General features: G+C 45.4%; 1 protein-coding gene, 1 long non-coding RNA gene and 1 pseudogene across 3 annotated transcripts; 1 reads left to right on the plus strand and 2 right to left on the minus strand.

Annotated features, from left to right (window-relative positions):
• Positions 1-443: 443 nt before the first annotated feature.
• On the plus strand, positions 444-17,055 carry LOC309813089. Its single transcript, XR_014295448.1, has 4 exons — positions 444-529; positions 7,549-7,628; positions 13,945-14,070; positions 15,365-17,055. It is a non-coding gene; the product is annotated as an uncharacterized lncRNA (long non-coding RNA).
• On the minus strand, positions 6,529-7,237 carry LOC309813800 (vomeronasal type-2 receptor 116-like; annotated as a pseudogene). Its single transcript has 2 exons — positions 6,927-7,237; positions 6,529-6,851 (listed from the first exon to the last, which is right to left on the minus strand). The product of its transcript is annotated as a vomeronasal type-2 receptor 116-like (transcript).
• A 3,013-nt stretch (positions 17,056-20,068) lies between the features above and the next one.
• On the minus strand, positions 20,069-24,530 carry FAM240A (family with sequence similarity 240 member A; the record flags this gene model as incomplete). Its single annotated transcript, XM_082637688.1, has 2 exons — positions 24,333-24,530; positions 20,069-20,171 (listed from the first exon to the last, which is right to left on the minus strand). Exons 1-2 carry the CDS (start codon positions 24,473-24,475, stop codon positions 20,069-20,071), a joined length of 246 nt encoding a protein of 81 aa, XP_082493814.1. The 5' UTR covers positions 24,476-24,530.
• Between the last annotated feature and the right edge of the window lie 3,045 nt (positions 24,531-27,575).

Here is a 27,575-nt window from a genome sequence, read left to right on the forward strand (position 1 = left end):
GCTCCATCAGGATCAGTGCGCACTCACTGCAGTGCAGATTCACCAGGACCTTTCACCCATCCTCTTGCTGGGCCTCCCCAACACCTACTGAATTGGGGCCCCTGGACAGGGCTTCAGGAGATTCCCGGGGCAGCTTGGGCTGTTGTGTCAGACCCTTTCAGCACAACCATAAAGCCAGCAGGGGCCTTCGAATTAGACAGTGAGCGGATTGACAACTGAGGTCAGTTCTTCATTTACAGAAGAGATACCTGGAGCCAGGTAACCACCTGCCATGTGGGTGCCTGGGGAGGCTGATGGAGATGGTCACCTGCGGGCAGGCGAGTCCCCGCTCCAGTGATGGCCTCCCCCGGCTGCTGCAGGAGCCCCTTCGCTACAGTGAGAGCACTGGTGTCCACTCTGTGAGTCTGGTTGGGAACCAGGAACTCTAATGCCTTGGGTGATCCAGCTGATGTCAAAAGCAGCCTCTGCCCTCCGTCTTTCTGGTCCCCATCTCTTCTCCAGGATGAGGATTCTGCTTTCAGCAGTGATGGTGAGGAAGTGGTAAAATTCTTCACAATCAATCTCAATCAGGACTTCATGATCACCAGGGCTAGAGAGGAGAGAGGCCAAGGGAGATGCTTTTCACTGACGGCATTCTGACAGGCTACAAAGAGCCACAATGGCCTTGCCCTCACGGGCCTGGACTTGGGGCTGAGAAAGACAGAGACACCTGAGAGTTATTAAATGGCCTCTCAGGGAGCAAATGTGTCCGAGTCACACAGCCCAGCCCCCTGCTTTTCTCCCTCAATGCAGCCCTGGTCCTGCATGCAGTCTCTCATGCAACCTCTCAACCCCTGCTTCCCCCCCACCCTTTACTTCCCTTCAACAGTCAAACCTATCTGCTGCCACCTCCTGCTCCCCAGCTCCTGCCCCTCCTTGTTCTGTTCCCTAGAAATGTCCTCCTCCAGTGCCAGTGGGTCCCAGGCTGCTCCATCCTCGCAGGCCCAGCTCTCATGAAGCCCCGTGTCCCAGGGCAGGAGTCTCCCTGCTCCCCAGCCCTTCTCCAGGGCCCCTTCCCCGGCCTCATCACGTTACTGGTGTGTGACTGGTGGGTGCCTGCTTCCCCCCAGTTCGCCAGGCACACGGCTCACTGTGCTTGCTAGGCCGAGAGAAGGGGGAGCTGGATCCGAGTTCTGACCAAGTCTCTGTTTATTCAGACCACCCCTGAGGGTGCTGGGAGCTAGTGCACAGTCTGGGCGGCCCCTTGCCCACTGCAGCCCCAGAGACACTGGAAGGAGTCGGGGTGGGGGGTGAGAGAGCAGTCGGAGCAATGCTGTGTAACCCGAGCAGGGACCTGAGTGAGGGCCACATGGCTTCAGCTGTCGGGGCTCCCAGAGGGATGGCTGCTTACTGTGGGGTCAGCGAATGGCAGGGACTGCCCTCCTGTGGGCACTGGGGAAGGGATAAGTTCAGGGTTAGGGTCAAGGTCAGAGTCAGGATCAGTGTCAGGTTAGGGTTAGGGGTTAGGATTGAAGTGAGAGTGAGAGTCAAGGTCAGGTTCAGGTCAGCTCAGGGTCCTAGTGCAGGTCAGGGCTTTCCTGGTTGGCTTAGTCAAGAGTTGTGCAGAAGTGAGCTCTGGCTTTTATCTCACTGTGAGCAAGAACCAGGGTTGGGGACCAGGCTGCCAAGGCCTTGATCTGTCCATGACCTCGGCCAAGTCCTTCCCCTAACTGGGTCCTCTGCGCTGTGTGTAAGGAAGGTTGTTGCTAGGCACTATTGTTCTGCCATCCAGGAAGGAGGAGGAGACCTGGAGCGGAGGAACATATGTTCTGCTCCTGGAGAAACGCAGGACTGAGCGTCTAGGTCAGGATGGGGACTGAACCCAGACAGCCTCACTCCAGAGCCCAAGCTCCACCTGGGGGGTGAGCTGGAGCCCAGGAGTCGGGGCCACCTCCCCTCTCCCCACGAGCACAGGAGGTGCCTCGAGATGGGCAAGTCTCTCCCAAAGCCACCTCCGGATGTGCCCCTGGATGAGGCCTGCCCCCTCAGATCCAACGGGGGCTGGCAAGAGACCGGGAGAGGGGGAGGTGGTCCCGTCAGCAGTACCAGGTGGCGGGTGACAGATCCAGCAATCAGTTCAGTTTAGAGCACTAGCTAGGGTCTGGAGGAAGCACACAGAGAAGTTTGGTTTTGCTCTTGTTCTGACAGTAGAGGGAGACCACAGGGCACCAGCAGTAATAAGATGACGCTAAGGGAGATCGTATCAGCATCTAGAAAATTAATCTTATTTTGTCATTTTGATGGAGGTCATCCTGCCTCCCGAGTCACTAGTCCTCAGTTCAAAGTATCCCGAGAGTGGGTGTCCAGGACTTAGATCGAAGGCAGTGGTGATGGTCTGGGACGAGGTTGCCAAAGCATTCTGAGATGACAGGCTGGGCCAGGTGTTCTGCAGGTGAGAGCCAAGTCGCTAATGCCCCCCTCCCCGACGTCTCTGACCTTCGGGAGTCCGAGGTGCTCCTTCCCCACCAACGGAGCAGCAGTCCTTTCATGGCCGCACGGTCAGTATATGTATGACCTGTCCCTGCGGTACAGGGTCTTTACCCTTTTAGAAGTCCTCGCCATTTCTTACACTGGCTGGATTCATCCCTAGGAGATTCCTCTGTGGGGCATCCCAGAACGTGGTGGCCATGCTGGCAGGACCACCTTAGGAGCTGTCACCTCATACTCATGCTCATTATCAGCAGTGTCCACAACTGCCTGATCCAGCAAGCATAGGCACGAGTTAAGGGAAGCCCCAGACTTGTCATCTCAGAATGTTTTGGCAACCTCGTCCCAGGCCATCACTACTGCCTTCAGGAAACCAGGCTACGGGACCTGTGGGTGGCAGAGCAGAGCTGAAGGTGGGCACAGGAGGGGAAAAGGGAAGCGGGAGAAGGGTCATTACGTGAAAGGTCCCGTGAGTGCCAGATAGTTGTCTGCTGTTGGCACTCGTGACCATGAGGGTGGCATCACTGTCCGACTGGATGTGTTCAGGGAGTTCAAATATGCAGCAGCACACTTAGGAGTTCTCAAATGGTGTGGCCTGCGTTTGCTCTGCAAGTGGGAATTGTGTTGTACCCAGAAAGGGTATCACTGTAGTCAACACCCAGTGGTACCCCTGGGACAAAAGTAAAGGGTTTCTAGAGTCTATTTGCCAGGACTGGCCAGGTCTAGTGCACTGGACCATGCACCCCAGAGTTCCCTTTGTCATTTGCTGGTGGAGCTGCGAGTCAGGCACATTAGCCAGGCTTCCTTGGCCTCAGGTGCTGGCATTGCCAGGCTTTGATCTATGGCTTGATTGCCATGCCCTTTGTGATGATGTATCCAGGTGGCTGTGGTCTTTACCTATGTGATGCAGAATTGGTCAGCGTGTCGCTTCCAATGATGTTCATTGCCAAAGCATCCTTTTCCATGGGTCATGGACAGAGTGCCTGGGTCCTGTGCAGTCTGCTGCCACAGTGTTTGTCCCTAAGGGGCTGGGATTCGATCCCGGTTGTTCAGTTGTCAGGTGCTACACTGATGTCCATTGGCTACTGGCTGCAAGTTGGTGAAAATGTAACAAGATGTGTTCAGGGGGTGTCTTCCAGGACAAGCACCAGTCTGCATCTCTGTCCACGGGCAGAATTTTTTCCTTTCTACATGCTTTGGCTTTTTCCTGTGGCTGCCCAGCCACAGTGGGCCGTTTAATATAACTGGTCTGACTGTGCATCGGGCCCAGGCATCCTCTGGGACCTTGGTGTACTGAAGACCACACGTCTGAGGTTCACCCATTCATGCAGGTGAGAGAGTCCATTGATGGCTGGTTTACTTCTTTCTTGGATGTACCAGTTTCATTTAATAACAGGTGCTTGCTGGGCAGGGCCCACTTTATCCCATAACACATGTGCCGGGGAGGAGCAACACAAGTGGAGCTGGTCTCTCGTTGTCCACCTATGCCCAGTTAGAAGCCAAGTTAATTGGCCCTCACATGGGGCATGCCGAGCCGTGACTGTCAGGCAACTGCCACTCAAAACAGCAGGGGTCACCTTTGCTGCGTGTCAACTTCCTTCTGCCCCAGGCTCCAGGTTGCATATCTCAGTCCCCCACACTGTCATTGGAAAGACTCTTTAGGACAGTTGGCCTGAGTGGGAGGCAGTCTGTACAGCCTGCTGGTTGCTTTCTTTAAGCACTTGTGCGTCCACCGCTCTTTAGTTGGTGTGTGGTGATCTCCTTCCCCGTCCACCCTTGTCTTCTAAACTGCTTTACTGCCACCATGTGGCTGGGCCAGGGAGCCTGGAGGGCACCTGTTGGGCACCAGTCCCAATGTCACTGTCCTAACTGTGGCCTTTCCCCAATGGCAGCATCCCTCACAGTAAGGAGAAGTAGTTCTCATCCTAAAACCTCTATTTCCACAAGGCATTATTCAGCAGGGTCAGCTACCTGGGTGTGTGGAATGTCCACCAAATGAAACAACACAGGTTAGTTTGAAGCACGTGGTAGGGCCAGTGTTGGCTGAAACGGCACCTTTGTAACCTAAAAAGGACAGCCTAAAGCACTATCCTTGCCTGGAGAGGAGCGGCCAGAGATCTCATCAGGAGCATATAGGGCCACAGCCCCGTGGAGTGTGGCTTTTTTCCCTGTTAAGACAACCTTCTGACTGGAGTTACAAATCCAGCACACAGTGATAGCTTCTGCATCAGAAACATAGGTTCCTCCACCTTGTGAGGGACAGCAGTTCTTTTCTTGCTGCCCGAGGGAGGCACCCCCTTCTCAGAGTTCTGGGTTCCTTCCCCATAGGGCCCGTCTTCCAAGTTTCTATGTTTTCATATCTTTAGCCTCCCCCATTTCTTCCTCCAGCCCTAGGGAGAGGAAGCTGCTTTATATAACTGTTAGAGCATTCTTTTTTTTTGCCTTTTCAGTTCTTCGGTTGCTGGGTGTGGTAGGCAGAATAATTGTCCTCTGAAGATGTCCACAACCTAATCCCTGGAAGCTGAGAATAGGTCACCTTACATGGCAGAAGGGACCCTGTAAATGCGGTTAAGTTGAGAGCCTTGCAATGGGGAGCCGATCCTGGGTTATCTGGGTGGGTTCAATCTAATTATGTGGGTCCTTAGAAGTTGAGGAAGGAGACAGAAGAGAATCAGAGGGAGATGTGACCACCGAGGAATGGCCCGGGAGATGGCAGGGTTGGAGCACGGGAATGTGAGAGCCTCTAGAGACTGGAAAAGGCAAAGAAATGGATTCTCTCCTAGAGCTTCCAGAAAGGAACACAGCCCAGTGAGAGCCGTGTTGGATTTCTAACCTACAGAACTGAAAGAGAATGCATTTGTGTTGTTTGAAGTGACCAAATTAGTGATAATTTGCTCTCGCAGCAATAAAAAACACGTAACTGGTTAATGCTTTTATATTAAATTCTCTTTGTTACTATAACTGGTGAGGTTTCATCTTCCCTGCCCTGGGCTAATTCAGAGACTCCCTCCAACTCCCTCACATCCTGCATGTTCCTGTCACTCCAGATGGTGGGCAGTGTGAGCTCAGGGCAGATCCCGTCTCTCCCACCTCTATCTTTCATGCTGGGTGGCCCTGACATGCAGGAAATTCTTCCCTCTGATGGGCCTCTGGGTGTCTCTAATCTTGTGTGTCCTATACCTGGCCCCTGGATGGCACAGACGCCACAGGATTCCCAGGATCCCAGGAAGCTAAGATTCTATTCCCTCCTTGCTTGTGACATCTTCAACTTATAAAGTACCCTGTCATCATGTAGGGTCTCCCCAGAGTTGGGGCTTTTGGCCCCAAACCCTCTTCAGCCTTTCACTTTAGACCCTTCTGGTCACGTAGACCCAACTCACTCAGGGCAGGTAGCAGAACACATGCCCTCCAGTTCTCTTTCATAAAAAGGGATGGTGTAGCTTCCTCCACAGACCACAAAAACAAGCACCAGATAAACTAAATAGTTAAAAGGTAAAAATAAAACTAAATATATTAGAAGAAGAGATAGCAGAATAAGTCCCTAAATTCGTATGTGAAAGACCATTTTATTTAAGGATGAGCACGAACACCTGTTGATGCTGCCTAATGGTTTTGGGGACCAAATTAAAATAGACCACCTGGTAGACTGTACCAACTATCCGTGCATAGGCTAGAAAATTCATTCAAGAAGTGGAGGGTAAAATGAAGTTCTTGTACGTGTAAATAGATAATAGATTTAATGTTGGTGAGCAGAATATCCAAGATGACCTTGAAGTTTCAGGAACTGTTGACTGAGCATGGCTGTACCCCTGGTATACTAGAGAACATAGAAAAAAAAACCTTTGTTAATTGAGAAAGAGAAATTATAAATTTGGCTTTGATTCACTGTCTCTATAAAAATGGTGATTCATTTTCATGTGTCTGTTACTCATCTATTTGAGAGCCATGAGTTAAATCTTTGGAATGCTTATTGGCTCTAGGACCTGTTTTACTCCTTATCCCTTGCAAGATGTTCTTATCAGGACTCAGCAGAAGTCTAATGTAGCACTTGGGGGCAAAGATTCAGCCTAGTAGTCCTGCCCTGGAGGCCGAGATGGAAAAGATCTCCATGGCCACTATGGTGCTGTGATAGGCAGGGAAGGATGTGACCCAGACACTGCAGAACACCAGCATGCTTGAACTTCATTGAAGGTGTCAGGTAGATTCCTGGCCCAGAAAGCCACAGCAGTGCTCCCCAGAGTCAAGGATCCCATGTATCCTAGGACACAGTAGAAGGCAGTGACAGAGCCCTTAATGCAACCAGTGATGTGTGTAGGGTCAGAGTGTGTGTTCATTTCAATGAAAGGAGGAGAGAGTCTCAATCTGGTTCTAGATAGTGACTTGGATCAAGGCACAGATGGGAAGGACAGAGTCAGGTGCTCCTGATATCAACCACTGCCTCATCCTTTTCCCTTTGTTTTGAAAGCCAAAACCACAGTAATGATTTTACCCAAAACAGTGGAAATAGCCATAGTAAACACAAATGCAAATGTTGTTTGCTGAGGTATGCAAATGCCTGTGTTGGGAAGGCCAATGGAGAGTAAGAAACAGAGGGAACCCAGGAAGAGGGAGGTGAGCAGGATGTAGCTGTGGGTTGGTTGTTGGCCTTGATGATGGGAGTGTCTCTGTGCTTCCCAGAGACCCCAAGGACCACAGCTGTGAGAACAGAGAAGCCCAGAGCAGTGCAGGCCAGAGCCATCCTCAGTGGGTCTTGATAAGGTAGGGGAGTCATTTTCTTTGGGAGACAGTGGTTTTGACTTGGGTTTGAGTACTGATGATCTGGACACCTCACACACTGGTGTGTATCTGACAAGAAGAGAAAAGATGTGCATTGTCTCCAGTTCAGGGATTCCTACTAATTCCCAAGAAAAAGAGTCCCCTTTGGGAACTTTGGGCATATTGTGCATCCTGATGCACATTCAGACAATAGCAATGAAATTTACAATTTTCCATTGATGCTGTCTAAAGGTTTTTTGGACAAAATGAAAATTTCTGTCACATCATTTCCTGTGTGTAAGGGAGCTATTTTGTTTCTTTTCACAGGGAAACTATTATAGATCCTTAGAGATATAAATATTATATCTTCAGGTTATATCCCGGATTACAATGTTTCCCCACCTTAGGTGAGTAATTTATTCTTGAGAAACATGTTTTCACTGAGTATTAGATAAGTTTAAGGAATGACTGTTAGTTTTGTTAGGTGTGATAATTTTGTACTAGTTATATGGGAAAATGTCATATTTTCAGAGAAGTTTTCAGAGTGAAATGTCAATATACCTGTAATTTATTCTCAAAAACATTTGCAGAACAGTAATAAGTGAAGCAAACATGGCAAAATGTTAGCAGTTAAAATTTTGATCACATATATATGTATATTCATTATACTTTAAATTTGAAAATGCTTATAACATAAAGATCAGAAGAGGAAAAAAACCATAAACATCATTTGGGGCAAATTCTCCTAAGTTAAAAGCATAATTAAGTTTAATTTCAGTGGAAAATTGTTAATTCATTCCAGAGCCCCAAATTTAAGCACTGAGTTAAAATAACACAAAATTCCTTTAAAAGTAGGCACACAGTTATTCCAGGTTTTAATGTTATCTGTCATAAACTGACATAATAAGACAGGCTCACTTTTATTAACTTATATCTGTCTACCTACACTGCTTTAAGTCATTTGTGTCTCTTACATATTATACACCTAAATTTCTGCTTATAAATGATGCACTTGATAATCAGTGTATGTTACTTGAGTCTTTCATCCAAGAATCCATCAGAAAACACAGGGTAGAATTAAAAAGTCTACAAAAATAATGTTAATAAAGCACCAAGATTGCCACCACAAGAAACCAGCAAACCAGGAGTAAATCAATGAGACATGCTTTTTTTTTTTTTAAGTGGGGTATAGTTGTTTTACAATGTTGTGTTAGTTTCTACTGTACAGCAAAGTAGAGTTCCCTGGGCTATATAGCAGGTTCTCATTATTTATCTATTTTATGCATATTAGTGTATATAAGTTAATCCCAATCTCCCAATTCATCCCATCCCCCTTTTCCCCCCTTGGTGTCCATACATTTGTTCTCCACCTTGCAAACTGGTTCATCTGTACCATTTTTCTTTCTGCCTTGCAAACTGGTTCATCTGTACCATTTTTCTAGATTCCACAAATATGCTTTAATATACAATATTTGTTTTTCTCTTTCTGACTTACTTCACTCTGTATGACAGTCTCTAGGTCCATCCACATCTCTACAAATGACCCAATTTCGTTCCTTTTTATGGCTGAGTAATATTCCACTGTATATATGTACCACATCTTCTTTATCCATTCATCTGTCTATGGACATTTAGATTGCTTCCATGACCTGGCTATTGTAAATAGTGCTGCAGTGAACATTGGGGTGCATGTGTCTTTTTGAATTATGGTTTTCTCTGGGTATATGCCCAGTAGTGGGATTGCTGGGTCATATGGTAATTCTATTTTTATTTTTTTAAGGACCCTCCATACTGTTCTCTATAGTGGCTGTATCAGTTACATTCCCACCAACAGTGTAGCAGGGTTCCCTTTTCTCCACACCCTCTCCAGCATTTATTGTTTGTAGATTTTCTGATGATGCCCATTCTAACTGGTGTGAGGTGATACCTCATTGTAGTTTTGATTTGCATTTCCGTGAGACATGATATTGATCCCTCCATCCCCCTTTGTCCTCACTGAAGCTCCTTTAAGGAGAAAGATTCTTAGGGGCGGGGCAGAGGTCTCCCTTTCCCCAAGAGGGATCAAAGGCTATACACACCTCTCCAAGTATGCTGGGGAAACTCAGAGAAGGGAAAGACTTAACCTTTCATGGTTCTGTTGGATACAGACACCTGTCTCCATCCTATCAGGCCCATAGGTGACTTGTATCTTGGGGGTGTCATAAGAGACCTTTGAGTGCTTAAAGAAACACCATCAGTGGCTCCTGTAGCCCTCAGACAACTGCCAAGAGCTCTTCAAAATGAGGCTACCGTTGTTTTCTCAGACTCACTATGTATGTGCACCCTGAGGGCATTTTCTCCGCAATGGGAATCGTCCAGTTAGAAAAGGTGGTGTGAAAATTTGTCCCTGATTTCAGCTGAAGTGACCAACGACACCACCTCGGCTCTGGAAGGCATTCAGGGCAGCCTCAGCTCACAGGCCAGGGTTGTTACGGATGACAGAATCTCCCTAGGCTTCCTCCTTACAGGAGAAAGTGGCGTCTGCAATCGCTAATACACTCTGCCCATCTGGATTAATGCCTCGGGCCAAGAGGAAAGGTCAATACGGAGACTTAAGGGGAAAGCCACCTTGCTTTCTAGAGTACAAATCCATCATGGTTGGTGGGATTTGTTCAGCTGGTGGGATCCTGGACCCTGGGGTACATGGTTGAGTCAATACTGTAGGAGAGTTTCATCCTTCAGCTTGAGGTCCTGTTCACAGTTGGCTAATTAACTGCTGAGTGAATCAAATGAAGTGCATTTGGCTGGCCTGTCAGTCAGATGTATCAGAACAGGAGTAAATTCTTCCAAACCCTTTGCATGATTCTTTCCAAAAAACTATTCTATCTCTCTTGTTTTACTTCCCTCCGTTCGTTCTCTGCCTTCTTTGTATCCCTCCCTCTTCTTGTCCCAAGTCTTCCGTAGACTCTGGAGCTGTCCTCCAAGATAGCCTTCTGGGGCCACTGTCATGAACAAGGGGCAGGGACCACCCATCAGTAAAGCGACTCAGGGCATACATATACAATTATGTTTATTAGGGAGAAACTACCAGCAGAGAAGCCACAGAGCACACCCAGAGGTGGGCTCAGGCCTGGCACAGCTGGACTGGGCACATGTGAGAAGGTTCCAGAAGCACCACACCCCTGTAATGCCCTTCATTTTGTAGGCTGAATGGAAACACTTGGACAATTATGAAATTATGAAATCTTCCTGGTCAGGAAGTGCCCTTGTAAAAAGAAGCCTCTGAAGCTTAGCCACTGACATCAGCCTGTTTTATGTGGACTAATTCAGACAAGCTGAGCTAGCTCTCTGCTAAAAGGGGGAGGAAATAAGCCTGGGGTGACAACCGTTCAGTCTCCTCTGCCCTGCTGTGAATGGGGTATTGTTGAGGAGTTTCTCATAGAGCAGTGTGCTTGTGCAAACCCTCCATTCATTCAACCAACAGATAAGTTTCATGTCTCATAACATATTATGAGTGTTGTTCCAGATCCTAGGGCTGTACCAGATGCCAAGGTTTCTGCCTTCATATTCAGCCTCTGAGGCCCCTGAGATGGGTCCTGGGTCTTCCTGGCTCTAACTTATCTTACCCTTTCCCCATAGCCATACTGTGTAGCTGGAACCTTCCTTTCATGGTCTTCTCCCATTGCCTTTCTCAAGTTCTCCCAAAGCTGGTCTCCAGCCTAGTGGATGCATTATCCTGGTGACCTTTCCATAGATTAGAGAAAAGGAAGCAGGGTCTGCTCATTTCCAAGGAACAACAACTAGGACTATTCAGATCTCTGAGAGGACACCAAGCCACTGGGGAAGAATGGATTGAGAGCTGAGTTTCAAGGCCTGATTCATCCCCTAAGACTCTTTTTTGACCTTGAACAAGCTAATCCTATGTCATACATCTGTTATTTTCAAGGACTAAACAAGGTTCCCAAAACACGTTTTTCCTAGAAGAGAATTCCATTGGAGCTTCAAAAATGATGAGTTACATCCACATAGGTGGACATGACAAGTTGATTTTATGATCAATCCTAAAAGAAGAATTTCATTCTGCTTATATTCATGTGCTTTACAAAAACACTAAACTAAAACACACCAATCAATAAAAATTTCTTCAGGACATGTTCAGCCTGGGAATAGGATAGAGCCCCACCCAGTCAGCAACACTTGGGTACTTCCAAGGAAAGACATCCCTTTTTAATTCTCAGAGATGAGACATTCACAGACTGTTTCACCTGCCAGCACACCCATAAAACCTCTCCCCATGGAAATGGGATCTCCAAGTCCAAAACCTCTTCTTCCCACTCATCACCTCCTTGACCGTGAATTCGTCATTCTTTCTGCTGGGTGGAGACCAGCATGGAATCAGCCAAGATTTCTGCCAAGTCTCTATCCCCCATTTAGAAGACCAGATAGACATCAGAACAGAGGGTCCTAAGATAACCACTTTTACAGTATCTAAAAAGTGTCCTGAGGAGGTAGTGCTCCAGAATATCTGAGCAGTGACCTGGGAATAGAATTCCTTCTGTGTTTCACACTCCATTTAAAAAGTACCACTTCCACCAAGCTTTCTGAGTGACCTACAACCCATCAACCCAGCTCCCTTGTACCCACCCTGAGTGAGCCATCGTTCATGGAAAGGGGGCAGCAACTGCCTGGAGGAGGTGACCTTGGGGAGGGTGGGAGACTCTGACCTCTTATAAATTAAGCAGTATAAAGACAATAAATTTTAATTGCGTTAAAATTACTGTGACCCTTGAACTAGGGTGTAGTGGTCTGATTCTAAACCTTGTGAATTTTGAAGGTAGAACTGGCAGGATTCGTGAGTGGCTTAGATGGAAGGTTTAAGAGAAAGGAGATGGGGTGACTAGGTTTTAATCTGAACAACAGGGTGAATGGGACAACATTTATGGAGATAATGAGATTAGGGGTGGTGGAAGATGGGGATGGGTGTGGAGAAGCCTTCTGGAAAAATCTTAGAAGAAGGAATGCTTTGATTTTGAAATTTTAAATGTAGGAACAGCCTTTAAGTGCACTCACTTGAAGCCCATTTGTAATCCTAGAAATTATCATTCTTAGAAGCTTAGCAATCTATTCAGTTTTTTTACACCACCATTTGCACCATCTGTTTGCCTACCATAACTTACTATGTGTCAGGCACTGTATTTTACTTATGAGGAAGGTAATTATTAACTGTATTATAAAGATGAGGAAACTGAAGCTCACATCTTAAATAACTTGACTAAGGTTACCTAGCTAGAATTATGCACAGTAGAATTCTCTTTCTGTATAGTTAATATGTTATATGGAAAGTTAGCCCAACACAGTAGGTGCTTTCTGGCTTCAAAACAAACAGCACCAGCTCCCTGGTCCCTGTGGAATATGTGCTCCCCCATCCAGTAGCTTCCTGATCACTAAATCCTTTATCCAGTGAGGGCACAGCACTTAACTTGCTGAGCAAAGAGAATCTAAGAGAGATGTCTTTGAAAAATTTTTGGACTCCTGTTGGAGTATATTTATGATGACCACATTTCTTCACCAAAAATGGTGACATGGGATCAGATATTGGCAGCACATTTGAAATTGGGACTGCTCTGGAGACCCTAGGTTATGAGGCTGCCCTTGAGATAGAACTGGGAGCGTTTTTTTTTGCAGAATTTAGTCCTTGAGTAGATTCTGGGTGCTCTCCTCCCAGTAAGTAACCCAGTACCTAACTTCTCAGACTGATGCTTTCCCCTAGAGGTGTAACTTGGCATTCTAGAGCATTGCTCAGATCTGGGGCCTCAGGTCCCAGCAGACTTTACAGGTGATGTGAGAGGCCCTGTCTCTGAAGAACAGCCCCATTCCCTGATGCAGACTCTGAAATCTCCTTTTAATGCATATTATTTGTAACCTTCTTTGTGAATAAGAGAAATATGCAGGCAGCTTAAAAAAGGGAATTTATCCCTGGTGGTGCAGTGGTTGGGAATCCGCCTGCCAGTGCAGGGGACACGGGTTTGAGCCCTGCTCCGGGAAGATCCCACATGCCACGGAGCAACTAAGCCCATGCAGCACAACTACTGAGCCTGCACGCCACAACTACTGAAGCCCATGTGCCTAGAGCCCATGCTCAGCAACAAGAGAAGCCACCGCAAGGAGAAGCCCTTGCACCGCAGCAAAGTAGCCTCTGTTCTCTGCAACTAGAGAAAGCCCGCGTGTAGCAATGAAGACTCAAAGCAGCCAAAAATAAATAAATAAATAAATCTATTTAAAATTTTTAAAAATAAATGTATTTAAAAAAATTTAAATAAATGTATTAAAAAAGCTTAAGTAAATAAACTATTTAAAATTTTTTAAATATTAAAAAATTTTAAAAATAAATAAATTCCCTTATTTATTTATTTATTTATTTTGGGCTGCCTTGGGTCTTCATTGCTACACGCTGGCTTTCTCTAGTTGTGGCGAGCGGGGCTACTCTTTGTTGCAGTGCCCAGGCTTCTCATTGCCGTGGCTTCTCTGGTTGCAGAGCATGGGCTCTAGGCGCGCGGGCTTCAGTAGTTGTGGCTCATGGTCTCTAGAGTGCAGGCTCAGTAGTTGTGGCACATGGGCTTAGTTGCTCCGCGGCATGTGGGATCTTCCTGGACCAGGGCTCGAACCCCTGTCCCCTGCGTTGGCAGGCAGATTCCCAACCACTGTGCCCCGAAGGAAGCCCCAGTAAGGGAATTTATTATGCAGATGCAGCAGTACCTCGTGGAGCCCAAGTTGGGAAAGCGGCCAGACCCTAAGAAGGACCAGAAGTGGGAGTGGAAGACTGCCAAGAACCATGGAGGGTGCTTTTGTCACCCCTACGTTTTTCACCAGGTGTCTACTTCCCTCTCATTTCCTAGCAGTTAGGCTTTCCAGTTTGAGGGCAGTGGTGGCCCCTGGATCTCTCAGATCTCCATGGTATTAGTTCAGATGCTCGGAAGGAAATGGATTCTTCCTTGGCCCCACCCCACCCAACCTGGGGAAATGTCCACTGGATCTGTGCCATTCTCTCTTCTGAACCTGAGTCAGGACAGGATTTTGTGGTACAAGCGTGGCTGTTGTGGGGACCACAGATCTGGGGAGGAATAGCCAGAAAGAAACTTCTCCTCTGAGTTTAGCTCTGGGCAGATGCTTCTCAGAACAGTTAAGGGTGGAAGCGTGACTGGGTTCCAACAGGAGGTCTGTTGAGGTCCTTTGGGTGTTTGCCATTTGGTCATGGTCCCCTTGGATCTATGGGGACTAATTATTTTCTACTCAGTACACTCTTCACTTTTTATTTGAGAAACTGATCCTTCCCCATTCCATGTAGGCCTGGTGGGAATCATACAGTATTTGTTCCTTCATGACTGGCTTATTCCACTTAGCCTAATGTCCTCAAGATTTATCCATATTGTAGCATGTGTCAGACATCCCTTCCTTTTTAAGGCTCCATCGTGTTCCATTGTATGGATATACCACATTTTGCTTATCCATTCATTCATTGATGGATACTTGGGTTGCTTCCACCTTCTGGCTATTGTGAATAATGCTGCTATGAACATAAGTGTACAAACATCACTTCAAGATCCTGCTTTCAGTTTTTTGGGTGTATACACAGAAGTGGAATTGCTGGATCATATGATAATTCTATGTTTAATTTTCTGAGGAACTGATATATTTTTTCCACAACAATTGCACCATTTTACATTCCCACTAATAGTGCACAGACTTTCAATTTCTCCACATCCTCACCAACACTTCTTATTTTCTGTATTTTTTTGATAGTAGCCATCTTATGGGTGTGAGGTGGTATCTCATTGTAATTTTGATTTGCATTTCCCTAATGATTAATGACGTTGAGCACATTTTCATGTGCTTATTGGCCACTTGCATATTTTCTTTGGAGATTTATATTGAATTTCTACTTAAATATGTCTACTCAAATCCATTACCCATTTTTGAATTAAGTTGTTTATTTTTTCTTGTTGAGTTCTAAGAGTTCTTTATATGTTTTGGATATGAATCCCTTATCAGATATATGATTTGTAAATGATTTCTCCCATTCCATGGGTTGCCTTTTCACTCTGTCGATTGTGTCCTGTGATGTAGAGAAGTTTTTAATTTTCTTTTTTTTTTTTTTTTTTTGCAGTACGCAGGCCTCTCACTGTTGTGGCCTCTCCCGTTGTGGAGCACAGGCTCCGGACACGCAGGCTCAGCAGCCATGGCTCACGGGCCCAGCCGCTCCACGGCATGTGGGATCTTCCCAGACCGGGGCACGAACCCGCGTCCCCTGCATTGGCAGGTGGACTCTCAACCACTGCGCCACCAGGGAAGCCCAGAAGTTTTTAATTTTGATGTAGTCCAATTTATCTATTTTTATTTGTTATCATATCCAAGTCAAATCCAAGAAATCATTGTCAAATTCAATGTCATAAAGTTTACCCCTGTTTTCTTCTAAGATTTTTATAGTTTTAGCCCTTATGTTTAGGTCTTTGATCCATTTTGAGTTTATTTTTGTAAATGGTATAAGGTATGTGTCCAACTTCATTCTTTTCCATGTGGGTATCCAGTTTTCCCAGCACTATTTGCTGAAAAGACTGCCCTTTCCCTATTGAATGGTCTTCCCACCCTTGTTGAAAATCATCTGACCACATATGCAAGAGTTTATTTCTTGGCTCTCTATTCTATTCCATTGGCCTATGTGTCCAGCACCACATTGTTTTGATTATTTTAGCTTTGTAGAAAGTTTTGAAGTCAGCAAGTATGAGACCTCCAACTTTCTTCTTCTTTTCCAAGATTGTTTTGGTTATTTGGAGTTCCTTGAGATTCCATGTGAATTTTAGGGCAGGTTTTTCTATTTCTGTAAAAATCACCATTGGGATTTTGATTGGATTGCATTGAATCTGTAGAATGCTTTGGGTGGTACTGACATCTTGACAATATTAAATTTTCCAATCCGTAAACATGGGATGTCTTTCCATTTATCTGCATCTTCTTTAATTTCCTTCAGCAGTGTTTTGTAGTTTTCAGTGTACAAGTCTTTTGCCTCTTTGGTTAATTCCTAAGTATTTTATTCTTTTTGATGCTATTACAAGTGGAATTTTTTTCATAATCTTTTTCAGATATTTCATTGTTGGTGTATTAGAAATGCAATTAATATGTTTTGTTTTGTGTGTTTATTTTGTATCCTGCAACTTTTCTGAATTCATTTATTATTATTATTATTTATTTTTTTTTTTTTTTGCGGTACGCGGGCCTCTCACTGCTGTGGCCTCTCCCGTTGCGGAGCACAGGCTCCGGACGCGCAGGCTCAGCGGCCATGGCTCACGGGCCTAGCCGCTCCGCGGCATGTGGGATCTTCCCAGACTGGGGCACGAACCCATGTCCCCTGCATCGGCAGGCGGATTCTCAACCACTGCGCCACCAGGGAAGCCCTGAATTCATTTATTATTAGTTCTAACAGTTTCTTTTGTATGTGTATGTAATCTTTAGGGTTATCTGTATATGAGATCATGTCATCTGTGAACAGAGATAAACCTTTTATTTTCTTTTTCTTGCCTAATTGCTCTGGCTAGATGTTCAGTACTGTGTTGAATAGAAGTCATGAAAGTGGGCATCCTCTTCTTTTGGGACTCCAGTGACACAAATTTCAGATCTTCTGTTATTGTCCCACAGGTCCTGACACTCTGTTTCTTTCTTTTTTTTTTTTAAGAAAACTATTTTTTCTTTCTCGTTCAAATTAGATAATTTTATTAACTATCTGAAACTTCACTGATCCTTTTTTCTGTATTTTCCATTTTGCCGTTGAGCTCATCCAGTGTTATTTTTGTTGTTTGTTTATTTTGGTTATTGTAGCATTCATTTATAAAAGTTCCATTCGGTTCTTCTTTATATCTTTTGTTTCTTTGCTGATATTTTTACTTTTTCTGTTTGCTTAAAGAGTGCTTGTAGTTGCTTGTTGAAGCATTTATATAAATGCTTTAAAATCCTTGTCATATAATTTCAACCCCTGTGTCATCTCAGTACTAAGTGTCTATTGATTATCCTTTCTCATTTGAGTTGAGATTTTCTTGGCTCTTGGTATGAGTCATTTTGGACTATATCCTGGACATTTTGAGTACAAGGCTAGAAGACTCTCCTTTTTATGTATCTATTTTAGTAGGCAGTCAATCTATTTATGTTAAGAACACATGTCTTGGCCCACTTTCGTGGGCTACACTTTAAATGTCAATTACTTTTCAAAGCCTTTGCTTTTGTGGTCTGTTGCTTGTGTGCTACCCAGAGGCCAATTTGAAACCTATGGTATTCCACATCATAGTTCATCTCTCAAAGTTTTTTGCTGTTTGAGCCTGGTCAATTTTATAAATGGGATGTGTCCAGGACTTGATACATAGTTTGAAAGCATCCCATTCTGCTATAGACTGAATTGTGTCCTCCCTGCCCCTCGGACCCTACCCTGCCCCAAATTTATATGCTGAAGCCCTAACCCTTCATGTGATGATATTTGGAAATGAGGCCTTTGGGGGGTAATTAGGTTTAGATAAGGTCATGCAGGTGGGGCCCTTGTGATGGGATTAGTGTCCTTATAAGAAGAGATACCAGAGAGCTTGTTCTCTCTGTCCCTCTCTCCCCCTCTCCCTCTCTCCCTTTCTCTCTTTCTCTCTCCTCATACCATGTGAGGACACAGTGAGAAGCGGCCGTCTACAAGACAGGAAAGAGCTCTCACCAGAAACCGACCATGCTGCCACTTTGATCTTTGACCTCAAGCCTCCAGTACTGTGAGAAAAGGCACTCATGCTTCTCTCCCTGTCTCTTTCCCTCCAGTCCCTGCTGCCAGGGCACTGAGGACTTAGTGTAGGCCTTCTTACCTCTTGGGAGGCATCTGCAGAACCTCCTGGCTGGCCTTCCCACCTTTGTCCTTCCATCTTTCTGTGCAAAGTAATCCTCCTGAACCATGGCCACTGTGGCTCTCCCCTGGCCAACACCCTTCAGTGGCTTCCTATGCCCTTGGGAAAAGCTCATACTCTCAGCCAGCAAGGCCCTGAATGCTGACTTCTGCAGATTCAGCTCTTGCTACACCTTCTCCTCACTCCCATTCTAGCTTAGCTAAATGTATTCCCTCCAGGCACCCAGGACCTGAGCCCTGAATCTTGCCTTCACTGGATCATGCTTACTTGGGTTTAAGTACCCTGTTCTTAAGAAGCCCTCCCTAGACCAGAATGGATCCCCATATCAGGTGGGCACCTTTGCTTGCTGTGGCTCCCAGTGCTATTTAGTCCCTCACACTTATTGCCTTGGCTTTTCTGCCATCTTTCCTAGACTGTAGCCTCCAGAGTCATCACTTCTGGTTTACTCTGCTGTATTTGGTCGTACAGCACAGTGCCAGGTATGCAGTGAATGAATTAATGCACAGTGAATCTTCACATGCATTATCTGCCTCACTTGACTGCATTTAGATTCCAGCAGCAGCATTTTGCAGTTCATGATGGTAGGCCTTTTCTTCTGAGAGCCTCTCAGCCTGAAAGCTCTGTCTTTTCTTCTCCTTCTATTTAATTCCTATTTCCCTCTTATACCCAACAAAAATTCCTCTTTCAAAAAAAAAAAAAAATTCCTCTTTCATCAATCTCAAATGAACCCAGCTGGGATTCATGGTTTATTAGTTGAATTGAATCCCAGGTTGAATGAGAGACCATAGCAGGAAGGAGGGCTCTAAGCCCTGTTTCCTGGATCATATGAGTGTGGAATCTGAGGAAATCCTCCCCCAACTCTTCTTGCCTCCTGGTGGCTCCCATCTGGGCTCCCTGGGGATGTGGATGGAAGCACTTTAGGGCACATCAGGGCATTTAGAGGACTGGAACACCACACTTGCTCTGTTCAGAACTGCCTCTGCCTTTCTCTCTGTGTCTCCTGGTAACACTGCCCCTTAAATATGTAAGGCTTTGCAGGCACTGCCTACAACCATCAAGTACTTTACAGCATGTATCTCTCTACTCCTTTGCCCTGGTTGGGAAATGTTGCACCAGGCCTAGTTACAGTTTGCACTTTTAGAAGCAGCAACCCTGTATGGGGACCTGAGAGATGGCTGGGCAGTGACAATGATATTTCAAAGTCCAGAATCTATGTGACAAGCACTTTGTTGGGGTGGCCAGATATACTTTAGAGCTGAGCTGACAGAGAGCCAACCAGTGCCAGCATGTGGAGATTTAAAAGAAAGCAACAAAATGAAGAGCACGTATACCAGTGATGGCATGGCAACCAAGTTTTATTAAAATTATCCCAATCTTATTCTACGTAAACATGTTTTTGAATAAGCCTATTAAATTCATGTCAAGAAAAATAATATTAGATCAGTTAATTTGCAATCCTTATTTTAAGGACTATTTACAATATTTTTATTTCTGCAGATAGGTGCATTTCTCTTCTCATAAAAAGAAAACAAGAGAAAGGATTACATGGTGCTGTTTCCTAGGAGAAATGTGGAGCAAAACTAATGTGCGCTGTTTAAAGTATGACCGTGAAAATCATTTCCCCTCATGTGCTTAGAATTTCAAATATTGGGATTTCAAAATTAGAAGATAATTATATGGAAATAAAGTATGCCGCATGGAGCTTTGCTGTTAGATAATCTCATCTTTAGACACACTGGGGATAATATTCTGGTCCCCATGCAGAGAGGACTGCCTTGGCTGATAATTCCCACTCAGCAGTGGGGAAGGATTCACAGGTAAATCCCCACAGGATTTACAGGTGGGGGAAACAATAGTATGGGATCTGTATGGTGTAGCAAAGGGACTCAGGGATTTGCACTGGCTTGTCCTGGCAGAGTGAGCTCAGTGCTTTGTATCCTCTTGTGTCAGTGAAGCTCTTGGCCAACATTGGCCCTCTTTTCTGTCTCATCTGAATTGTTCCGTAGTCTCAGCTTTGTTTCCAGTTTCTGCTTCCATTCTTCTCTGAGCCTGAAAATAGAAACAAGATATATACAAACGGAGTATTCATCTCCATGGCTTTTGGTTCAGGGAAGCTTCCTTCCTTTTTATTCTGAAGGAGTCTGTGTATGCATGTGTGTGCATGCATGTGTTCAGGTTTTAAAAGGTATGCAGAAGATGTGCAAATTTAAATATATACATATTTGAACTCTCACTTCTGTTTGAGCACTATTCTAGTCTTAATTCTCTGAAATTTCCCTTGAAAGTGCAATATCTTTAAAGTACAGGAAGGGGAAAAAAAACTTCAATCTAGAATTATTTACCCAGCAAAGCTATCTTTCAAAAACAGAGGTGAGATAAAGTTGTTTTCAGATATGTGAAAACTGGAAGAATTCATTACCAGCAGACTGTCACATATGACATGTTAAAGGAAGTCCTTCAAGCAGATGGAAAAATGACACCACATGGAAATCTGCACAGTGGAATGAAGAGCACCTGGAAGGACATCTGTGTGTGTGCGTATTAGTACTTTTTTTTTCTTACTATTTAAATCTCTTTAAAAGATAGTCAGTGGGTCATGGGAATTCCCTGGCGGTCCAGTGGTTGGGACTCTGTGCTTCCACTGCAGGGGGCACGAGTTCTATCCCTGGTCAGTGAACTAGGATCCCTCAAGCCGCACGGCACAGCCAAAAAAAAAAAAAAAAAAAAAAGATAATCATTTCAAAGCAAAACTGTTAATGATGTAATATGGCGTTTATAATATATGTGGAAGTCAAACTGTACTCTGTATAATAACACAAAGACCAGGAGCGGAGAGATGGGACTATATGATTGTAAGGTTCTTACCCTCTACAGGAAATAATGTATCACTTGAAGGTAGACAGTGATAAGTTAAAGATGTATATGTAAATGTTAAAGCAACCACTAAAATAACACACAGAGATATAGTTAGAAAGCCAAAAGAGGAGATAAAATGGAATCATAAAAAATACTTAATTCAAAAGTAGGCAGAAAAAGAAAGGGAATAAATAACTGTTGAGAGAAAAAGGTGACAAATAACAAGATGGTAGATTTAAACCCAATCATACCAATTAATGTTAATGCATAAGTAATCCAATTGAAATGCAAAGGTTGACAGATTGCATTAAAAAATATCCAAATATATGTTGCCTATAAGAAACTCATTTTAAATATGAAGACACAAATAGGTTAAAAGTAAAAAGATGGAAAAATATCCCATCTTAACCCTAATCAATGAAGGCTGGAGTGGTTATACTAACAACAGACAAGGTAGAGTTCATAGCAAAGAATATTACCAAAGAGAAAGAGGGTTGTTTTGTAATAAAAGGTTTAATTCATCAAGAGTATATAATAAGGCTTCCCTGGTGGCGCAGTGGTTGAGAGTCCGCCTGCCGATGCGGGGGACACGGGTTTGTGCCCCTGTCCGGGAAGATCCCATATGCCGTGGAGCGGCTGGGCCCGTGAGCCATGGCCGCTGAGCCTGCGCGTCCGGAGCCTGTGCTCCGCAACGGGAGAGGCCACAACAGTGAGAGGCCCGAGTACCGCAAAAAAAAAAAAAAAAAAATGTATATAATAATCCTAAACATTTATATACCTAATACAGAGCTTCAAAATACATGAAACAATGTGATAGATCTGTAAGGAGAAATAGATCTGCAAATCTTCAGTACCCGTATTTCAACCATCAGTAAAACAGATAAGGAAGTCAGTAAGGATATAGTTGAACAACACTATCAACCTACTGCTCCCCACTAATTAAAGGCAGTAACTCCCCAACATCCCTCTTCTGTCAGTGTTTGTTTCTCTATGATAAAAATAACAAGGAGGAAACTGAGGCACAGGGAGACTTGCTTCTCATCCGGAGGGCTCTTCCTTTGGCATCTTGCTGCTGCTATATTCAATCCTGGATTAAGTGGGAGTGTGGAGGAGGCAGGGGACCTGACATTTGTGAGCCCTGACCTTGGGCCCTGCTCCATGCTGGGCGCTTTCTTTTTTTTTTTTTTTTTAAGATTTTTTTGATGTGGACCTTTTTTTTTTTTTTTTTTTTTTTGTGGTACGCGGGCCTCTCACTGTTGTGGCCTCTCCCGTTGTGGAGCACAGGCTCCGGACGCACGGGCTCAGTGGCCGTGGCTCATGGGCCCAGCTGCTCCATGACATGTGGGATCTTCCCGGACCGGGGCACGAACCCGTGTACCCTGCATCGGCAGGCGGACTCTCAACCACTGCGCCACCAGGGAAGCCCTGATGTGGACCATTTTTAAAGTCTTTATTGAATTTGTTACAATATTTCTTTTGTTTTATGTTTTGGTTTTTTGCCCACGAGGCATGTGGGATCTTAGCTCCCAGACTAGGGATCAAACCTGCACCCCCTGCATTGGAAGGCAGAGTCTTAACCAGTGGACCATCAGGGAAGTCTCTAGGCACATTTTCTTATTCAAGCCTCAGAACGACCTAATGAACCAGAACTGTCTTCTACAATTTATGAAGGGACAACATGGAGTAGTGGTGAGGAGCAGAGAGTCTCTGGAGCCAGACTGCCGAGGTTCAGATTAGAAGAGGCAGGAGAAGGATAAATAAGAAGTTAGAGTTTTGCGACCCCACCAACCGAAAGTGTCTTTCCTGCAGTCTTATCTATGTGCATGGAGAGATCTTGCACACATATATTTTAATGTTTTAATAAACCACAGTTTGTTTCAGAGCTTATTTTATTCACCCCTTGGCTTACTCCTTGCTTAGAGACAAGGTTTTTGCATCTTCCGCAGGTCAGTTTCACTCCACCTGAGGCCTTCTGTGTACTGCCCCGGGGGACACACACGTGGCACAGGCCTCAGTGTGGCCTCTGGTGTGCAGCATGCTGAGTGGTCTGGCCTCGAGGGAGGAAGATGGCAGGGACTCCCCAGATGACTGGCCACCTGACTCAGCTTCTCTGAGAATCCCTGGACAAGATGCCCTAACACAACGCCTCAGCAGGTAGGACAGCCTGCTTTTTCTTGCCTGTGGCCAGGAATATGGCTGAGCAGGTCTCTGCATGTGGAAGAGGCTGGGTTCGCCTCTAGGGCTCAGGACGGGGTTTTGGAAGGTAACAGTGAATATAACTCTTGTGAGTTCATGCATGTTCTCAGCCCGGCAACCATGGACTGACAGTATGGAGTCATGGGCCCTGCCATTGGGCCAGCACACACCTGCCCCACCAGCAACTGGATACACACTAGTTGTGGTCTTAGTGAACAGACAGCGGCTGAGCTGTTCCCTATGAGGGGGTAGACAACCCGACCTGTCCTTCCCTGTGTCCTGTGAGTGACCCCCTGGAGTCATCGAGAGGCAGTAGGTGTGAGTGTGGTGAGGTGCCACTGTTTCCAGAGACAGCAGCCCTGGTCTGCTCATGTGAGTTACTGCTCTCCACTCAACTTGCTTGGTTAGAATAGGGGTGCACACCAGAGGGCTGAGAGGCCATTGGCCCTCTTCATAGAACCACGCAGGACATCCTGTGTCTTTACCCAAACGAGCACTGAGAATTAATTGGTCATTGTCTCCTTTGCTTGATTGCTCTTCACGGATACATCTGCTGATCTGCTCCCCAAATTTAGTGTAACCCTCACACACTAGAAATGGTGACAGAGAGGAGAGATTTTTCTGTTTATACAGATAAGAACTAGAGTGTACATTTGTTAGCTTAGAAGAATTTATTATTATTATTTATTTATTTATTTTTTGCCAGCGTGCGGCATGTGGGATCTCAATTCCCCCACCAGGGATTGAACCTGCATCCCCTGCAGTGGAAACATGGAGTCACCGGGGAAGTCCTAAAGAATTTTTAAAATTACTGCCCATAACCATAGATGGTGACAGGACCATATGCATGGAAAATCAAAATAATTATGTCCTCTAGGATGCCCATCTAGCATTCCTCTGTGGAAATCAATTTTGCTTTTAAAAAACAGACAAGTAAGTGTGGGTATGATGTGTCAATGTGGGTTCATGGATTGTAACAGATGCACCTCTCTGGTGGGGCATGTTGCTGGTAGGGGAGGCTGTGTATGGCGGGGAAGGGGCTGTATGAAAGCTCTCTACTTTCTGCTCAGTTTTGCTGTGAACCTAAAACTGCCCTAAAAATTAAAGTCTATTTTTAAAAATTAATTATCAATAATAAAAAAGAGACAAGCCACATACTTTCCCAGTGCACTTCTTCCCAGGCGATGCTCTTCTGATTCTCGGTAGTAAGTCTGTTTGCCAATTTCTCTTTCCCAGAAGCGTTTGAGCTCGTGACAGGTGTTCCGGCAGAAGACCTCCCGGCGGACGTACTGATTGTTCATCCCCTGAAAAAGAAAATATCAGCCGAACCCCCGTAGAACACGCTCTCTTGGACTCTGGAAGGTACAGACCCTGCTATTTACCTGAGGGAGACCCAGGTCAAGCACAGGACCTCACGGGGGGATACACTGGTTTGTTGACAGGATCCAGGGATGTGAAGGCAGAAGCTCCCTGCTGGAGCCTGGCGTGTCACAGGCACCTAGCAAATAGCTCTGTCCTTCCTTCCTCCTTACAGATGAATGGCCCCTCGGCTTTTTATCAGCAAGTAGTGTGTGACAGGCATTTTATGTCTTTAGTTATCACCACATCCCCATGAGTCAACATTCCCTTCCTCATTTTAAAGGTGAGACATTTGAGGAGTGATAGAATTTGCTTGTGGTCCCACAACTGTAACTGGCAGAAGGCAGGCTGCACACTTCTGAATGTTTTCAAGCCCTTTACTAAAGAGGTTTGTCACAGAAAACGGTCCCAACATCTGACACAACCGAGCAAGCAGCTTTGAGGTGTGTGCGTGCCTGTGTGCGTGCACACGCTTGTGTGTGAAATCATACATATCAGATACTCAAAAATGGTCACTTTTTTACATGAAGAAACCCCTGCCCAACTCCGAGACCTTGGTTGGTCTAGCAGACAAGTCAAAAGCAGGGGCTGGAGGGTGAGAGAGGGTGCGGGAAAGGAGTTAGTGGGCTACTGGAAATGTCCAGGGAGGAGCTATGACCAGGTGGTCGAGGCAAGGGTGATGAAGGCATTCTGGAGGTGGTCAGCGCCACGTGGTAAACAAAGGTGAGGGATGTCAGTGGAGCTGCACTGGCTGTACCTGTGCAAAGATGGGCAACCAGAGGAGGAGGGCCATGCAGAGTGACCCTGAGCAGTGCTGGACAGAGTTTGAGTTGCCTGGTCGCTAACATCCAAGGGGAAGTACTGAAGGGGCGTCTGGACACCTGGGTCTGGAATCGGCATGAAGGTCTGGATCACAGCTCTCCCAGAGGGACTGACAAGGGCAGTGGGGCAGGGTGGAAGCGGAGAGGGGTTTGAAGCCAGACATCCACTGCAGACCTATTTGTCCATTAACTTGATGCACCTTCTGTTTGACAATAAGTTCTCCAGGCCTCAGACTCCTCATCTTTAAAATTTCTCTGAAAATTAAATTTGATCATGAATATTCAGTTGTTTCACAGTTTACCAAGTTCTGAATAAATATAACTTTTGTAGTTCTAAAATCTCAAACTGTATAGGACATAGTGTAATAATTAACAATAAGTAATCGACACAACCTCTCCCAACTTTCTTTCTATAGACATGAAATAATTCTACTTCTCTTTTCTTTCTGGATCAGTATCTATTGACCTTGGCTGACCTTGGAATCACTTGGAGAGCTTTACAAAAAACGAATGCCAGTCCCCAGGGAGTCTGATTTCATCAGCCTGGGATGTGGCCTGGGTGTCAGGATTTTTAAAAGCGCCCCCTGTGATTCTAATGTGCAGCCAAGGTGAGAACTCGGTCTTTGATCCTGTCCTCTTATGTGATGGTCACATCTGGGTCAGAGCTGGCCCCAGGGATGCTGAGGTAGTGAGGGCTGAGCATAGGGATGTCACAGCAACAGCCATCTTGAAAGGTAAGCACTATTCTGCAGGTAAGAAAGTTGAGTAGCAATTTGGCTTTATCGAGGTCATACAGCTGGTAAGTGGGGCAGCTGTCATACTCAGGGCCTAGGCCCCACCCACTGCCCCCAGCTGTCCCCTAGGGAGGAGGAAAGTGACTTTCTTATCCCCTGGAAGTGCTCAGTGATCTCATACTTTCCTGGCAAAAGAGTAGAGATCCAACTGACCTTGCAGTAAGCCCCCAGAGTTTTTAGGAAATGTGATTATCCTATGTTTTATTTAAATATATTAAAACATGTACTGGTGCTCAATAAATATTTGTTGAATTGAATAAATGCCCCCCATCTCCAAGTTGTCTTTATCCTGAAGAGCTGGCCTGGAAGTGGCAGTGGTCCCTGTGGCAGTGCTTGAGGCATTGAGGGAAAGTCTGTGGGGCCAGTGAGGGGAACCTTGAAATCACCGGCTTGGTCTGAGGGCTTCGGGGTGCTTCCTAGGGGCAGGGACACGCAGGATGAATGGGTGGGTAGGAGCACCCAGAATGCAGGAAGTGGACTGTGCAGAGGCCTGTGGTGAGAGCCCCGCAGAACCAGAGTGACAGAAGCAGATGGGGTGGCCTGGGGTCGAGGTGAGGGAGGGGACTGACTGCAAAGGGGCCTGGGGAACCTTTTAAGGTTGTGGAAATGTTCTGTATCTTGCTTCTCATGATGGTTAAAAAACTGTATACAATTGCCAAAACTTATCAAACTGTACATCTAAAGCAGGTGGATTTTATTACACACAAGTTATGCCTAAGTAAACGTAGAAAGGGACTTCCCTGGTGGTCCAGTGGGTAAGACTGCACGCTCCCAATGCAGGGGACCTGGGTTCAATACCTGGTCGGGGAACTAGATCCTGCATGCATGCTGCAACTAAGAAGTCCTCATGCTGCAACAAAAAGATCCCGTGTGCTGCAACTAAGACCCGGCGCAGCAAAAATAAAAGAAATAAAAGAAATAAATATTTTAAAAATAAAATAAAATAAGCGGGGAGAAAAATTGTCTTCTGTCTTTGGACTGGAGATTCATCCAAGCTCCCCAGCTCTAACCTCCTGGGAGATCCAGCATCTCATTGTTAGGGTTTAGCCCATTCCTTCACGGGTAATACATGTTTCTGGGAGCATTTGTGTTTTGGTTTTCTGGCTTCTAAAATGTGGACAACTTCTCTACCTTGCAGAAATGTGTTGAGAAAGATATCAATAGTTGGAAAGCCCTTCGGAAACAAAGGGGATTGTCCCTGATAAATAAATGGCTCTATTCATCTGTATCTGCTCAGCTAAGAATATCATCCACCAGACCACACTCCTCTCAAGAGAATCAATAGTATTCCTTCCAGTCAATCACCACCAACCCAGAAAAGCCATAACTTCAATGACAGTTATGAACTTTACTTCACAAAATTAATGAGTGCTTAAAGAGAACGACAGTGTGTAACACCTTCACAGAATTCAGTTAAACAAAGTGTG

Source organism: Mesoplodon mirus, assembly GCF_964341445.2.
Source record: "Mesoplodon mirus genome assembly, chromosome: 12".
NCBI classification, from domain to species: Eukaryota; Metazoa; Chordata; class Mammalia; order Artiodactyla; family Ziphiidae; genus Mesoplodon; species Mesoplodon mirus.